General features: G+C 39.8%; 1 protein-coding gene across 8 annotated transcripts in view; it reads left to right on the forward strand.

Annotated features, from left to right (window-relative positions):
• The window catches only part of LOC307028392 (CUB and sushi domain-containing protein 1), a 424,819-nt gene that overhangs the window by 293,796 nt on the left and 113,226 nt on the right, over positions 1-17,797 (forward strand). For all 8 annotated transcript variants that reach the window (XR_013804983.1, XM_079663374.1, XM_079663368.1 and 5 more), the window contains 4 exons: positions 4,181-4,297; positions 4,467-4,682; positions 6,873-7,061; positions 9,177-9,346. Coding sequence is in view for 7 of the 8 variants with exons in the window: in XM_079663374.1 (XP_079519500.1) it covers positions 4,181-4,297; positions 4,467-4,682; positions 6,873-7,061; positions 9,177-9,346 (692 nt within the window). In the remaining variant the exon portion in view is untranslated. The remainder of the gene's footprint in view (positions 1-4,180; positions 4,298-4,466; positions 4,683-6,872; positions 7,062-9,176; positions 9,347-17,797) is intronic.

The raw sequence follows: 17,797 nt of genomic DNA on the forward strand, positions 1-17,797 counted from the left end.
ACACACATAGTCGCATTAACAACAGTAATCTTATTTACAGTACAGTCTCGAAGGCACAGTTAACATTTTAATAGGAACAGACAACCTTTTTCTGCCATACCGACTGCATTACAAAGCCACCAAAAATGCATTATTCTCACAATATTGTGTCCAAAAGAAAAACAAAATGACAAGTAGACCTCCCACAGGCGTGCAGAGACCATTCCCTTTCAGTGCCTGTTGGACCCAAACCACTCGTCTTATTCCTGCAGGTCAGCTAAATCTCCAAACACAGAATACAGAGCACTGTCTGCTATTTCTTTATGTGCCAGGGAGAATATTGAAGGAGCACAGTGACATTTTAATCCTGAAGCTGATGCAAAGACAACAACTTGCTAAAAGGGACCAAAACCACAGAATCCATTCAGTTAAAAATGTCATGGCATTCTCTAAAACAGGCATGGGCAAACTAAGGCCCGCGGGCCATATACGGCCCGTTGGGCTTTTGAATCCGGCCCGCCGAATATTGGTACAACATTTTCCAAATTATAGTAGAGAGCGCATTCATTTTGCCTTTTTCCTGCAATACCCGGCATTTCAGTTGATCCCACTAGATGGCTATTGACCTTTGCTGGAGTCTGTTCCCACTCGCCAACCCGGCAAGATCTAAGAACCAAATACGTCACGCTTACATTGGAGGAGGTCTGAGCAATAAAAGTTAATGGCAAGTACAACGAATACAAGTTGTAACAAGCTGTAGCGCTGAGCAAAGTGACTAACGCGAACACACACTTATAAAAAACACTTATATAAACTCAGGCACACTAACCAGGCTTAGTGTGATTCTATTTATTTTACCTAACCATATTGACCATTGTGAAGAGGCAGACGTTTTCCAGTTGTTTTGTATTATTGCAGCTATCGGATGGAATCAATACATGGGCTACATGTGGCCATCACAAGTAAAATCATAACGAAAACTACGCTGGTAAAATATGCTTGTAGAAAACGGCTTATGCCACAATATGATAGCAACAAGTAGTCAAGATAGTCTGATTAGCTTCAGTTGCTATGCTAACATCACCTGTAGAATGCCAGAGAAACTTTCATAACAGCGTTGTGATGCCAAACAGCATTCAGACCGAAACACATTCACTGATGGGGATGGGGGATATTTATCAGCTGCTTGTGTGACAGTCAGACAGTGAAAACTTTACAGCGGCTGCTGCCGCGAGTTAACGGGAGAATAAACTCCGGTGCACGAGCAGCACTGCAGCGGGCAGTAATGCAGCTGAACCACATTAATAAACAATGCACGACGGCACTCTGGAGAAAGGTATAAGGTTGGAGAAGTAGTTCTTTAATTTAATCTGGCTTCGTATTAAAAACTACCCGACGCAGTTCTCTATTGATGTTGTTGTGAGCGGTGTTGCGGAGAAAATCTGCGACGTAAAACGCTGTGTGGGTCATAAGAAGGCACGTAAACGGTTACGTCATGACGCAAACAATGACGCAATAATTCACCTTTGAACCTGCATCTGTAACAATGAGTGGACCAAAGAAAAGAGAAGTCGACATTGAGTGCCGAGTGTTTAAGGAGGAGTGGACAGCTACCGATCTGCTACTGGCCCGGCCCGTCTGTCAAATTTTAAAACTCATAGTGGCCCCCGAGCCAGAAAGTTTGCCCACCCCTGCTCTAAAAGAAAGATAATTATTGATTGAGACCAAAAACAGTCAGGAAAAGGGAGGGGGGTGTAGCTGGAGTCTGGTATCCTATCTTCCTCTATTTACTTCTCCTCTGGAAAACAAGCCATACATTTTCTCTCAACATTAACTATTTTACTTCACATTGAAGGCTGCCACACTTTGACTTGCTTCTCTGATCATTGTTAGAGTCGTGAACAGTCTTTTTCTTTTGGCTTACTCTTGTTGTTTTATCGCATTTTGATGCAGCTCACATATCCTCACACACATACCTTAACAATCTGCCTCTAACGTCTCACACAGAGATTATTCACATACTCTGATGTGTGTACTCAAACACAGTAGGTACGATGTAGGCCCACAGGCACGACAAGGGTCATTTACTCTGACAGTGTCCTAGCTTTAGCTAATGGGAGTGGGAAACCAAATCACACATGACTGCTAGCCTCTCTGAGAGAGAGTGGCTTCCTTCACAGCTGCTCTTCTCCAGCTGTGTTGAAATATGATATAGTTTGGAAGGTAAGACACTGATAGACAGAGGGATGGAGAGGCAGACACACAGCAGTTCTCTACAAACACACGCTGGTATAGCTGCAGTATGGAAAATAAGCAAACCCTAGACATCTTTGTTCATAAAGTCAACATTTTACCCAAATTCCCGAATTAATCATACGACTGTTTGTATTAGAATCTTAAGGGACTTGTTCTGCATTCAAATATATATAAACCTGGAGTTACTCTACAACAGAAAAAAATATATATTTAATTGTCTCTGATTTAGTTTATATTCTGGGATGTTTAATGGGAACACACACATCCAGATGCATTTCAATGAAATTAAACAGAAAAGAGCTGATAGAGATAAAGGCACAGTGAGAGTAACAAAAAAGAGTCAATATAAAAAAGTATCTTATCTTAGTTCACACTGTTCAACAGTCAGTAAGGCACAGTAAGCCTTCTTTTGCTCTCCATTACTTTACTATAGTATTTTCCATTCTGCTATATCCTAAATCAATTAGTTCCATATCAGTGGTCCGGCTCTGTGTGGAGTCGAGGTGTAACGCACACACCAGTCCCTCACTCTTTTTCTCAACAAACCACTCTCTTCGTCACATTGTCCCTGATGTTTATTTGTGTTTCTAAATTAACTGTATCTGGCTTTATCCCTTTTTACTCTCTTAATGTATCTAGTAAATTATACTTATTTACAATTCATATTAACTGACACAAACTGATTTGTTTAAATCAACATTAAAGCTTTAGTGAATGTACTGTATCTTGTGGACACAGAAAATGATTCCATTTATGTTCAGAAATGTCACTATTAGATGATACAGTGTCTTGAACTGTTTATTTTGTGAAAAGGTTAGCGGACCCCTACAGTAATTCTGGCCACTATAACAATGCAGTTGAGGTTGGGCAATGGTTTGTGTAATTGTTTAAAGAAGCTGTGATTCGTATCTCTAAAATAATGACGTCTCAATCGACAATGTGAAAGGGGTCACTTATAGTTGTGAACCAACTGAAAATAATCACCTCAATCTGAGGCGATTATTTAAGCAATATATACATGCATTTTTACAATCAGATTGACCCACTCAACATCTGTACTTTCATTGATTTACATTTTATTCGAGTTTTTTTCTCCCTATAATTATTTTTAATATCAAGGATATTTTTGTGTAGAGAACATTGTTGTGGCAATTTAGCACTCACAACAGGAAAGAATGAAACAGAGGAATCAATCAAACACAAACACAGATAGAGTTGATGATCAATTATTATTTTGTTGTACAACAATCAATAATAACGAGGAAAACATGACCTCTGCTCTCAAGCAGTCCTACAGCAATGCTCCCACCCAGTAGAACTTTACAGAAAGATAGGATTCTAAAATGACGCACCCTCATTTTCCTTACATTACCTAACACACGACATCACATGTTCTGCTTCTGAATGCTATACTTGTATGTTCCAGATGTCGGAAGTTTACTTATCTCATGACATCCTTTTAGTTGAGTAGTCAACTAACAAAGGTTAACTGTTTTTATAACCTGAGGCCTTCTCCGAACTTCCTCTAACCTCGCTGTCAGCTCACTTAAAATGAATACATCTATTGATAATTCAGAACGTCCATTGTCTCTCTAACTCTGTGTGACCCAACTCAGTAACACACATCATATAGCTTACCATGTGACCTCAATGAATATGCCAGAAATACGCTGTAATACAGATTCTGCCATAACACTATACTGACACCATGCTCAAGAGTGACACAATTATGCCGGTGTTTGCAGTTCAGCAGCTTTAAAAAGGCTGAATTCAGTTTCATTCCAGTCTGTTAACTAATGACATTTAGAGCAAGAAATCTGTCATTTTGTGCTGTCTTTTTTTTTTTCAAGTGTTATAATTGGTCAGTTTTTTGAATTTGTTCAAGTCTTTCAAAGCTCAGTGCAAATGGTTTATAATTAACCCTACTCCTACTTTCTTCTTGCAGCTCTTTGTGGAGGTTATGTCTATGGTAAAACAGGGACAATTCTGTCTCCTGGCTTTCCTGACTACTACCCCAATTCTCTAAACTGCACATGGACTATAGAGGTGTCACATGGGAAAGGTAAGCACTCACATACACAGAAATAATGGAAACGCCCATTCTATTTGCATGGATAATAAGGTTACATGTTCAAGATTACTGTGTTTCTGGGTTATTTCTCCATCTGATGCCATTAATGAGTCTGTGACTTACTCTGTATCCATCCATCCATTTACCCTTTGATTTCTAGGAGTCCATCTGGTGTTCCACACGTTTCATCTAGAGGAGAACCACGACTACCTTTCTATCACTGAGGACACCAATTTCCTTGTTCCAGTGGCTCGACTCACCGGCTCAGTGCTGCCCCCTAGCGTCAAAGCAGGGCTCTACGGGAACTTCAGCGCTCAGCTACGATTCATATCGGATTTTTCAATGAGTTATGAAGGCTTTAATATCACTTTCTCAGGTAGGAACCCCCCAAAAGAAACGGTCTTTTAAGGCTGATGAATTTTCTAATCGTGTTGACAGACCTTTCACAAAACCTGGAAAAGCATTAAGACATTGCACTCCAAGCCACATTTGGTTGAACCTGTTATGTGCGGCTGTTTGTTGACGTGCAGAAGGTGCGTCGGGAAAGAAAAGACTCACATTTGCCACCAACTAGTTATTCTTAATCATTTCTCTAAAACCAAAAATAAAGGCTTGAAAACCCTATTGGTAAAGCATAAATATAAATATAAACGTTGTTATGCTTTTACGTTTTTTAGTTGCTGCCCCCTGTTGGCAGAAGGCAAGAAAATGCCACTAGTACTTTAAATGTTATTCATTAGTTTTTTTATTTACATTATATTTATTAGTCTTGGCCTACTTAACAAGATTACCATAGTTCCTGTACATGAAATCCCCCTTTAAAGGTCACCTATTGTGCAAAATCCACTTTTTCATTTCATGTCTCTTCTACATCAACATGTGTCCCCTCTGTGTGAACAGATTCTGAAAGTTTCAGGACAAAAGATTCTTTCACTTTGTATCCTGATCCATTTATATAAAAACCTGTCTGAAAATGAGCTGATCAGATTTTGGCCACTTTATGATGTCATAACGATTTTCTGGCTTGTGTAAACATTAGCCAATCCCCAACCAAAGTAACCCCCCCCCACACACCTTATCACCTGAATCTCCTCCTAGAGCACCATTGTCTTCTTTTTAACCAAATATCTCTCAGTGGGGCGTGGCTCCTTATTTTCATCTAAAGTAACAGACAGAGAATCAGCACTTTTGAAACAGGGCTGAAACAGAGGGGATTATGGGATGCTGCAATGATCTGTTTGGTCTTTGGACTTCAGAGACATGTTTCGTATACAGTGGGGCAAAAAAGTATTTAGTCAGCCACCAATTGTGCAAGTTCTCCCACTTAAAAAGATGAGAGAGGCCTGTCATTTTCATCCTAGGTATACTTCAACTATGAGAGACAAAATGAGGGGAAAAAAATCCAGAAAATCACATTGTCTGATTTTTAAAGAATTTATTTGCAAATGATGTTGGAAAATAAGTATTTGGTCACCTACAAACATACAAAATAAAAAAAATTTAAATAATTTTTTATTATTATTAATAATAACGTTTGCATAGACATTTTCAGGGGCGGACTAGCCATCTGTATAATTTCCCCGCAACGAGGCTCCCCCTTTGACAATCCACTAGCGCAGTGTTTCTCAAACTTTTTCATACCAAGGACCACTTAACCAATAAAAAACACTCATGGACCACCTAACTCCACAAATATCCCAAAACAATAGGCCTGCTTACCCATTCCAACAGTATATAACAAATTACAGCCTAATAATGACAGCTTAGCCTTCTCTATATCGCCTCGTTCACACATTAAATCAACAATACAAATACAACTACAGATTGTATAAGCATTTAGTTCAAATGCGATTTAAAATCCTCTCAGGTTTTACACCTCTTATTATGAAATGTAGACTACATTTATTATGTAGTATTATTTTAAACACGAGTTTATGTCCGAGCCAACAGACTCACAGATTGTTGGCTACTGAGAGATATGCAAAATACACCGCATGTAGTACGACACAAACCTCCGCTGTGGATTTTCAAAACAAAATACAATAAAACTATGGTCGCAGGCCCAAGTTGAACTCTCTGAGGCCTGCATGGTCTGTCTACAAAACAAAAATAAAAAAACGTTTATGCAGCCCCAACAACAGCCTCTGATCATCAACAGACTTCATGCAATGCTTCATCTGATGCATATATTAGATAATAATCTCTATCTCACTCCTAACACATCTAAATCTACTTTCAGCATGGATAAATGTTCATAAAATACATCCATTGTTTGTTCTATATGCTTCTTGAAATCCTAAAAAACACATCGTTTTTCTAGAACAGATTACAAATTGCCTGAAAATGGTACAAACAAGTAGCACCATGCTTGACGGAGGTGAAATTAATTCACTTTTTATGATTTTGTCTCTAATAGTTGAGGTGTACCTATGATGAAAATGACAGGCCTCTCTCATCTTTTTAAGTGGGAGAACTTGCACAATTGGTGGCTGACTAAATACTTTTTTGCCCCACTGTACATCTGATTACTTTTCAACAATGTTTTTGTTTTGTCCTGAACGTGTAGAGTATGACTTAGAGCCATGTGAGGATCCCGGTGTACCGGCATACAGCAGGAGGACGGGATTCAGATTTCGAGTTGGCGATTCGCTGGCCTTCAGTTGTTTTAATGGCTACCGACTTGAGGGAGACACCAAGATCACATGTCTAGGAGGAGGCAGGCGAGTGTGGAGCAACATATTACCGCGATGTATAGGTAAGACATTCAAGTACACGCACAAACTGACATCTTAATACACTAATTCCTGGGTTAGTCAGTCAGATAGGTAATTGTCTCTAGAGATCATGAGCATACTACTACACTGTAAACTCTTTGCCCTTTCCTTATACACATCTCCTTGCACACCGGTGTATATATAGCAGTGTTGTTACAAGCCTTTTAGAAGTATTTTTGCCTTCAATATTTATAGCTTTGGAAGGTTTTATCTTCCGTGCAAATAACTGGCAGCTAGAAAACTGAATTTTTAAATGACCTTTTTCCCCACATGGATGAGCCCAGAGGCATCAGCCTTTTCCTGGTTGGAATTCACCAGTACTTTATTGCTGGCAAAAAGGTCATTCAATATTATTTGAGCGACAGTTGGCTTTATTTGCCAGGATTTGGCTTTTAGCAGCTTGTCATTTGCAGATTTTGATGAGAATCAGTGTTTCCTTGCTGATAGTAATTTATGGGTCTGATGGTGGCTGTAATTTGCAATCCCCAAAAGGAGCACACTGAAAATACTCCAACAGCAAAAGATCAGGAAAGTGTGGAACAGCAGCTCGCAACGTTTTTTGGGTTAATGTCTCGCCCCCTCTTTTTCCTTTCCAAACACCCCTCTCTTTAGCTCTGTCCCTCTCTCTGTATTTAGACAGTCCTTGGGTAGATAATTGGGGCTGCTGTATGAAGATCGTTATTAGTGTTTCTTTTGTGACTGCCCTTTTCCCTTTTCTAATTTCTCTCTACATATCTCCAAAAGGACCGTGTCTGGCTCAGTTCATCTGTTTCTTCTTGTGCTTTGTTTTCCTTCCAGCTCTCTCTTTATACCTTGTTTCTCCTTCTTCACTTTCCCTCTTTACTTCTCTGGATTCTCTCTATAGTGCTGTCCTTAATTTCAAAAGATGTTCTAAAGAAATACTGTTGGCATCCTTTAATATATACATCTTATCGCCTCCCCTAATCTGCTTTAAAACCATAGATAATATACAAAAAAAAGTTGTTTTCAATTGGTTCAGATTTGATCAACACTACAGGTTTAGTTTGCTCCTCACCGGCTTCTCTCTTGTCTGTCTCATTACTTCTATTTCCTTGTTTTCCCTTCCAAGTAGTTGCGGTACTCCTCAGTGGGAGTTAAAAGCCTGCTTTTCTCTACGCCTCATTTACATATGACAAAACTCTGTTTGCACAAAGTACCACTTATTTTCATTCCGAAACTTTGATAAGCACTGCAACTGCTTGATAACTCTTTATCATTTATATGGAACACTTTTTCCAAACTAATCCACACCGCGTTTAATGTAATAATTTCTTTTTTTTGCTCTCTTTTTTAATCTTTTGCAGTTTATGTTTAATTGCTTTGTGTTTTTCTCGTTTTATTGTCTTATTTGAAGTGTTTCTCCAAAAAGTGTTGTTATACTGTATCAACATTGTGGTTATTATGTTTAAAGGGGACCTATCATGCAAAATGCACTTTTGTACATCTTTTATTCATAAATATGTGTCCCCGGTGTTCCAGGGAACTCACCAAGTGCCAGAAAACACAAAACCCAAATCTCCTAAAAAGGGGCTGCAACGGATCTGATACAGACTGATCCAGATTTGAACACTTCTGTGACGTCACAGAAGTGGCGCTACGGCTATTGGGCCAACTCCACCAATCAGGAGGAGACAGCCACGGATATTGCCGTTCGAAAGCGCTGGAGACGCTGTAGTACATATGCCAGGCCTATAGATGGTGCTGTTCTCACAGAATCAGCCCATGATGCAAAGACATTGTTAAATTGAGCGAAATGAGGAATGGCTAAAATGCATGATCTGTTTGGTATTTTGAAAAATAAAAAGTATAAATATGCCTTATATACAGTAGGTATGGCCCTACACTATATTATTCAAATATAGAATGATAGGTCCACTTTAAATGTCAAAGTTGAATAAGGTTCTTCTTTAGACTATATATGTTTTTTAATGTAATCTTTCTTCTTCATTTTGAGGTCCTTTCCTCACCTCTCTTACACAATAAGCTAAAAGGTATTCCGACTGCTCCGAGGTAATTATGAAGAAATGCTGTGATCCTGACCCCCACTGTCGCTGCCCCCTACTCTCTTTCTGCAGCGGAGTGTGGAGCCTCCTCACTGGGACCCGAAGGTGTTCTGCTCTCTCCCAACTTCCCCTCTAACTACGATAACAACCACGAGTGCATCTACCGCATCACGACTGAAAAGGGCAAAGGAATCAGACTGAAAGCTGAGAGCTTCTTATTGGAAGATGGAGACTATCTTAAGGTATGTCCGCAGTCACACGCTTTTCCAAATCAGGTGTGCAAAATCAACAAATGCATAATATACAGTGTTTCCAGATTCAGACACACAAAAACAAAAACGCTGTCTATATGCAAAGTTGTGTGTATGGTTTGACATGTACAGTTGCAAGAAAAAGTCTGTGAACCCTTTGGAATTACCTGGATTTCTGCATAAGTTGGTCATAAAATGGAGGAAGCCACTGCTGTCCAGAAAAAACATTTCTGCACGTTTGAAGTTTGCAAAAGAGCACCTGGATGTTCCACAGCACTACTGGCAAAATATTCTGTGGACAGATGAAACCAAAGTTGAGTTGTTTGGAAGGAACACACAACGCTATGTGTGGAGAAAAAAAGGCACAGCACACCAACATCAAAACCTCATCCCAACTGTGAAGTATGGTGGAGGGAGCATCTTGGTTTGGGGCTGCTTTGCTGCCTCAGGGCCTGGACAGATTGCCATCATCGACGGAAAAATGAATTCTCAAGTTTATCAAGACATTTTGCTGGAGAACTTAAGGCCATCTTTCCACCAATTGAAGCTCAACAGAAGATAGGTGATGCAACAGGACAACGACCCAAAGCACAGAAGTAAATCAACAACAGAATGGCTTCAACAGAAGAACATAGGCCTTCTGGAGTGGCCCAGTCAGAGTCCTGACCTCAACCCAATTGAGATGCTGTGGCATGACCTCAAGAGAGCGATTCACACCAGACATCCCAAGAATATTGCTGAACTGAAACAGTTTTGTAAAGAGGAATGGTCCAACATTCCTCCTGACCGTTGTGCAGGTCTGATATGCAACTATAGGAAACGTTTGGTTGAGGTTATTGCTGCCAAAGGAGGGTCAACCAGTTATTAAATCCAAGGGTTCACATACTTTTTCCACCATGCACTGTGAATGTTTACATGGTGTGTTCAATAAAAACATAAAAACATATAATTGTTTGTGTGGTTTTAGCTTAAGCAGACTGTGTTTGTCTATTGTTGTGACTTAGATGAAGATCAGAACCCATTTTATGACCAATTTATGCAGAAATCCAGGAAGTTCCAAAGGGTCCACATACTTTTTCTTGCAACTGTATGTGCTTGAACAGATTCAAGCACATAGTGTTTGGTTTATTTCAGATTATGCTTGAATAGAAAACAATAATTGAGTTGTGGATGCTGCCATAATCATGAACACAAGTGACATTATGTACTCAGAAAATAATGAACACACGTTTGGTGAAGTGAGAAGTACATTTATACACTTTTTGACTAACAGGAATATTGTTTTCTGGCATCACACGGGAAAAAGTGTATTATCATGGATCTGTTACATGGACAAAATGAGCATATCAATCACCACTTCATTAGGAAATGTATTAGTATTGAATGCAAACTGTGTTTTTGTTCTTCTCATCAATATAATAACTCACGAATATATGGCCTGAAATGACAATGTACTTAAGGCTTTTAATCTACATTTAATTATAAGGATTAAGAGGAAGAGCCACAATAAAACAGTACATCTCTAAATGTGAGGAGTACACCACATCACTACCAGCTATTTGGTATTTCATAAGTAGGTATTCATATTGCTATTTATTTTATATAAATTATTATAATTTTTAAGGGATCTTTTGTTGAATTTTCCGTTGCTTTTTGTAAACACACAGCATTTAAAGTTAGCCTGTCTTCCCTGAAGCAACAAGCCAGAGAAGATAAAGAACGTGTGAATAGAGAGGAGAAGCAGCCTTAGGCCCCGGCCCCACGAGGACGCAAACGGCTAAACGCATAGGATTAACGCAAACGCAATTGCAAAAAAGCTTCCGTCCACACGCAATGTTCACCGGATAGTGTCTGTCCACACGAGACAGCTCCGTTTAGCTCCAACCGCTGGAGAAGCTGCAGTACATATGCAGGAGCCTGTACGTGGCGCTGTATCTTCCTCCACAAAAGCAGCGAAGAAGCATGGTTGTCATGGTTGCCCTTCTGTTTATTCTCCACGGTGGGGGCCGAGGGAACCGGGCAGAGTTTTCGTCATTCAACGTGTATTAAAGTTTAAATCTTCCGGACAAAATTATAAAAGTGCCGGTCAAAGGTCTTCTTTGTTATTTATTGAGCTTTAAAACAAATGAATAACGACTTTATATAATATAATAATAAAATACACGGAGCCTCTCTTTTTCCTCCCTCTCTTCGGACAGCGTCAGTGTCTGTCTCATGCAGCAGCTGATCCAGTAATGAGTGACCCGACAGTAAAAATGAACATATTTATAACTTTAGGTAGTTTGAGAGGTAATTAAAATAGCTAAGGGTGATGATCTGACTTGAAGTGTGTGTTTTGCTCCGTTCACCGCTGCATCACAGCGGGAAGAGCTGCAGGTGAGCTGCGTGTCTCCGTCCTGTCAGATTAGACTTCACTCGCGTTTATGTCCATATCGAGAGAAAGATAAATAATCTGAATTCAGTGTGCCGTTTACTTTGACGCGGGGGTGAGCGGGAGAGGTGGGGGCTATTGCGTCATCATTATCAGAAAATGATCGTATAGGGCTTACACTCGGAGCCGTTGGACCCCCCAGAGCGTTGCGTATATGCCGTTCTATCCACCTTGGGACCCGTTATCGTTTCCGCTGTTGTTTACTGTCATATTCGGTCGTCCTCGTGTGGCCGAACGGTCTATATGACACTAAACAGTAATGCAAACGACCGTTTTCGTCCTCGTGGGGCCGGGGCCTTAGTGAGAACAAAGAAGTAAATCAGAGGAATACAACATTCTATTCAGATTTGTTCACGGTAGTTACTTTCTACACCGTGAATAAACACACCCAAACCTCCACACACCCCTGCCTTGGCCTGTCTCCTATGTGTGTGAGTGTGTGTGTGTGTGTGTGTGGGGGGGGGGGTTCGGTCAAACACACACTGATAGCAGCACACAGCAGCTACTCTGAACACAGCAGAGGACAGAGATGACCAGTGGAAACATAGAAGCACATACAAATGAATGTTTGTATCATGCAGACACTAAAGCATGCCTTGCCTTTGCAGAAACATACACTATCGCACACTTAGTGATTGTCCTACTGCATTTGACAAATACATCAAATACTTGACTGGGAATTTCCCATCTATGCAGTATATATCTGTGTAGTGTGTTATCAGAAGTCATTTACATGATGCATTGTGGAGCCAGCCCTTTCCCAATGGAGCGGTCAAAGCCCATTCATTTTACAAGCTTTTCTACCAGCCATGCATACCTGGTCCAATTATATTGTCAGGGAATGTGTAGGCCTTAATTATATGAGATGTTGAGGTGAGCCAGAAAAATGCTTGGTTAAAACTTGAATGACAGGAGGGGCTTTAAATCCTTGGTTTTCCCAGTATGAAGTTAAATTGTGTGAGCAAGGTGTGCCCTAGCTGTTAGATGTGTTAAACATTGCTGTAAGGAGCTGTAACATCCCTGCAGGGGTCTATTACCCATGTTCTCTATTAGTGCTGATGGTGCTCCTGCTGCAGCGGCCATCCACGGCTGAATGAATACTTGGGAAACACAATGGGATCCATTGGCCTCTGTTAAGCCTATAACAAACCCACTGCAGTGTATATTATTGTTCTAGTGAAGGTTAACCTTGGTTTTATACACTTGTATTGGTTGTAACATGTGGCAACACTAAGTCAAATAAAGAGCTATGCAACAAAATGAAGAATGCCCTGATAGAATAAATAGACTGCAGCGATAAGGATTTGTATTCACACACAAATGCCTTGTCTATTAGCCTTTGTTTTGTTGTAAAAAAAAACATCAAAATGACTCATTATGTATACCTGCAATACCTGTTTCCTCAGTGTGCTGCAAACATGTTTTAAGGATCTGCTGTCACAATGTATGTATGAGGAATGTATTAAAGTGTTCACATGTCACAACCTTTGATGTGCAAAGTTGTGCTCTCTGTGTCCATAACACCGAGATCATTACACATGTTCCCAAGGCTCAGATTCCCTCATAAATCCTCTATTGGGCACATGTGCCCACTACAGTGTCAGATAGCAGCAGCTGTGAGAGCTGTTTCACAGTCCTACTAACATCGTAAAACTGTTTCTATTCACAATGTCTCTTAGCGGTATTAGGCCTGAGGGCATGGTTAAGCCAGAATGTGGTTGAGTGTATTATCAGTATTAAGCCTAGAGCATTGGCTGAGCCTGTATGTGGTAAGATTGTATTAGCAGGGTTTGTCCTGACTTTCAGAATGGCATTACACCAACATAAACTTCTTAAATGTTCCTTTTAACGTATCATAGCCTCAGAACTTTAAAAGCTTTACTTTACTTTACAACATGCCTAGCTTAGATAGCTTTACACCTCTTCCACTATGTCATTGTCTCTGTATTTAAAAATGCATCCGCCAAGATCGGAGAGCAGAACATGGCATTTGCCGTTTTTAGAATTGTGATTGTGTTTTTGACATGGCATTTGACATAGTATTTACTGTAATAAATTGATTCCTTATCAGAAAATAAGGAGCAGAGGGAAAGTACACAGAGAATGACTTGAGATCACAAAAGTTAATGAGTATGCGCCGGATGCTAACGTAGCAATCAAAAAGTAATGGGAGGTCCAAAGACTCATTGCAAGAATGACATGTCATGCTCAATGAACGGCACACAACAATATCAGACTTTTTGACTTCAAATTACTTAAAAATAACTTTATTAAATGAGATGAAACTTAAGAATTTCTTTTCAGTTATTCCCTCTCCCTGTACAGCACAATGGTTTTCATGCAGTGGTGTAGAGGGGCCACACATTCAATACAGTACAAAATACTAGGAGGATGATGACATAACAAATCAGGTTCAGGTTATTTATTTCTACCCGTAGGTAGAATTTGTTTACAGATAAAAAACAAGCGATCCATTATGACACACATTCGTAAAATATTTATAGATCTGTAAATGCGCCCCCTTGTCCATTACATTTAAAAACCACGAGTACAAACATGAGCAATCCACAAAGTTAATAAATAAATAAATAAATACATAGGCATTGGCACTGCTACAACTTGTTAATTTGCGCAATGGCTGCTGGAATAAAGCACATTTTTTTACCACTTTGTTCTACACTTTGGGACTAACCTCCGACCCGAAGGAAGAATCCATTAAGCCATTAAGTTGATTGGTAGTATGAATAACTGCATTTTTCCATTCCATTCCATTTTTTGTGAATACAAAAAAAAAAATCTGAGCATACCAGCTCAATTAGGATGCTACCATGACTGTTGACCTTAAAGAGTTTTTGCACATTTTCCTGTCAAAACTATTCTAATTTAAAAATATGTAATGCTGGTGGAGCAGCTGTTGATCAAATGATCTGCACTAAAGCCATCTTATGTGGTGGTATTGAAATGATGTATAAGAGCAACTACTAGTAAGTTACAACACGTGTGTTAATTATTATTTCCCCATATAACGATCAGAAGGCACAGTGCAAAGTATAATGAAATGGGAGGAAAGCTCCAAAGTGCCACTTAGCCTAGCAATTAGCTCGCCACTCCCCCTGCTAACAGTATGTGACTTAATGCCTGTTACAGCTGAACACAAACCATCTGTTTGACAGATCCAGCACGCGTTGGGCTGAAATCTCCTATGAAACAGCTCATTACCATTCCTTTCGCTACTGGCTACGTTTTTGCCTTAGCACTTTTTAAAGAAAGGTCTAGCCAAGCTCAATACGCCAACAAATGTCTTCTAATTCAGTGCTTGACCAAAGATACTCAGTGGTACTACATCCCCGAAGAAATATAAGAGGGTTAGGAAGAAACGAAGCAGGGGTGTGCAGGAATTATTCCATGGAAATAGAGGTGGAGGGAGTGCAAGCAAGAAAAGGAGAGAGTCAGAAGAGCGAGGGAGGAGGGGTGGCAGATGGTGACATGTTGATTTATGAGCTGCAGGGCTTTTCATTAACCATACTGAGTTTTACAGAAACAGAGAGAGGAGGAGAAAAATGATAGAGAGAATAAAAGAGAGAAACAGAAAGAAAGGTGGACAGCCAAATGCAACATTTGGGGAAACTGACGGATAGAACTGGAGGGATACAGAGAGGGAGGGATAGGGAAGGGAAATTAAGTTTGGGGGAGTATTGCCACACATATCATGATACAGCTCATCTTGTTGAACGCTTAAATTCCCAGTGTGCTTCACCATGTCTGTCTATCTTTGTCATGTATGAACATGCTGTAGCTCCTGCTTTGGCTTCATGTCGCGGTATCTCCTCTGACTGGCAGCACTTGCAGAGATAGAGCAGTACATCTCCTTAGCCTTTTTTCTGTGGCATCCCTGCCACCTGCAGACCTGTCACCACCAATCTTTGGAAATGCCCCAGGCTGCCAAATATAAGCACGAGCCGTTCGCATTTATATCCCAGCTGTGAGATAGTATTATGAGGTGCTTGAGAGTGCTAATTCTCCCCCTTAAACTGCAGTCAGAAATAGACTTCACTTCCTAAACTACGTCTTCTCTAATGTCCACATTCAAGCATTCAGAGACTAGAAAGCAACAAAGTAGACTCCAGCATAAACGAAAGAATCTCAGTACCAAATACTAACCACCTGTAAACTGGAAAAGTGGCTCTTAGAATTCATTAATATGAATCTATCTATTCTCTTTTGCTCTATGATCCACTAATCTGCTCTCTATGCTGAGTAGAACACATCACCCCAGTACTCAGGTCTCTGCACTGGCTACCAGTAGCTTACAGAATCGATTTTAAAATTATATTGTTAACTTATAAAGCATTAAATGGTTTGGGACCCCAATATATGTCTGCCCTGTTACGAGCCCCCCAGAGCTCTGAGATCATCGGGGGCGGGCTTACTCATTGTTCCCCGGCTCAGAACCAAACACGCCGAAGCTGCTTTTAGTTTTTATGCTCCCCACAAATGGAATAAACTTCCAGAAACCCTGAGGTCTTCACCAACGCTGAGTTCTTTTAAGTCGAGGCTAAAAACACTACTTTTTACAGCTGCTTACCCAGAAACCTTTTAACTTGTTTTAGCACTTACCGTATTTACGATGATGTTTTTAAACTATTTTATATCTCATCAATGCATTGTTTTTATGAAACTGTTATTCCATGATGTTTATTTATTGTGTTCCTCTCTGTTCTATTATCATGTGTTAATAATCATGTAAAGCACTTTGAATTGCCTCTGCGTCTGAAATGTGTATAAACGATACAATAAACGTACCTTACCTTACCTACTTGGTAATTGGTAAGTAAATGTGCTATAGAAATATTCACATTTCTAAGTTGTTATGTTCTGGCAGCCATTGCTCCAACCTTCATACTGTATGTAGCGCTCATTTGAAATAAATGATTGGCGGCTTTGGATTGTGGCCACTGTGAGCGCACAGTTATAGCTTGACGATCATATTTCTAATGAAAAGAAGCTAAATTGTTAGGAGACCAAAAAGAAAGACTGAGTCTTGCTTCATTATTTTCATAATTCTTGCAAGAAGGAAAAACAGAGAAATAAAGAGGATGCAAGCTAGTCCTGCAATATTAATCCAGTCCAATAACACATCTTATTTTCCTGTCTTCACTTTCTTGCTATTTTCCCCTCTAATATGTATTTTCCAACCAAGTCACACACAGCCAGGCAGTGATTTGCTGTTTTTAACTCAATGCTCGGTAAACAGCAGAGAACATGCCTGCTAAGACTTGTAAACTAGGAAACAAAATGTATATCTTGTGAGGTATTTCATGTGTTAAATTACATCAACCATAGAAGACACATTTTGAATATTTATCATAGCTGCAAATCAAAAATCAAAAAATGTTGTATTAAAGTGATACTTGAATCTATTGCTTTACCCAGGTGCTAGACCAGGATTGAAATTCCAAATCCAATCTAGGTTTGTACAACAGTTTCATAACAACCCTTTTTATCGTTGCAACCAGCATTTCAAGTGAGTTTACCAATTGAATTACCCACAAACATTCTGTTCAATCTTCCCTGAATTGTTACATAAACATGTTGACGGTTTACCATAAAAAAGGAAAGCTTCATCTCTCCTTCAGGCTGAATCAGAACCCTTTACAACTCATTTGTGACCTCAGAATCATTCATTTCATATTTTAGGCTCCAGCATGTGGTGCTTTAAAAGTCCCTAGCTGATGCAAAGCTAAGCAAAGTGGCTATTTCCTGGGGCACACTGAGGTTTTTTTTTGCCTCGCTTGCGTTGTTCGGTTTTTGGATGAATCGCAGTGTGTTGCAGAGTTGAGGCACAGGAAATACAGCAGAGCCCTGCAATTTCAGTTTCAGAACTGACCACATTTTATGGCACCCTTTTTCCAGAAAGGGTCAGCAAATCACCGCCCCCCTCATTTTATGATAACTGAAATGTGAACACCTGCACCTACATAAACATCCTCTAGAAACACGTTCAAATTCAT

This window comes from Notothenia rossii (assembly GCF_949606895.1).
Source record: "Notothenia rossii genome assembly, chromosome: 2".
In the NCBI taxonomy this organism is placed as follows: domain Eukaryota; kingdom Metazoa; phylum Chordata; class Actinopteri; order Perciformes; family Nototheniidae; genus Notothenia; species Notothenia rossii.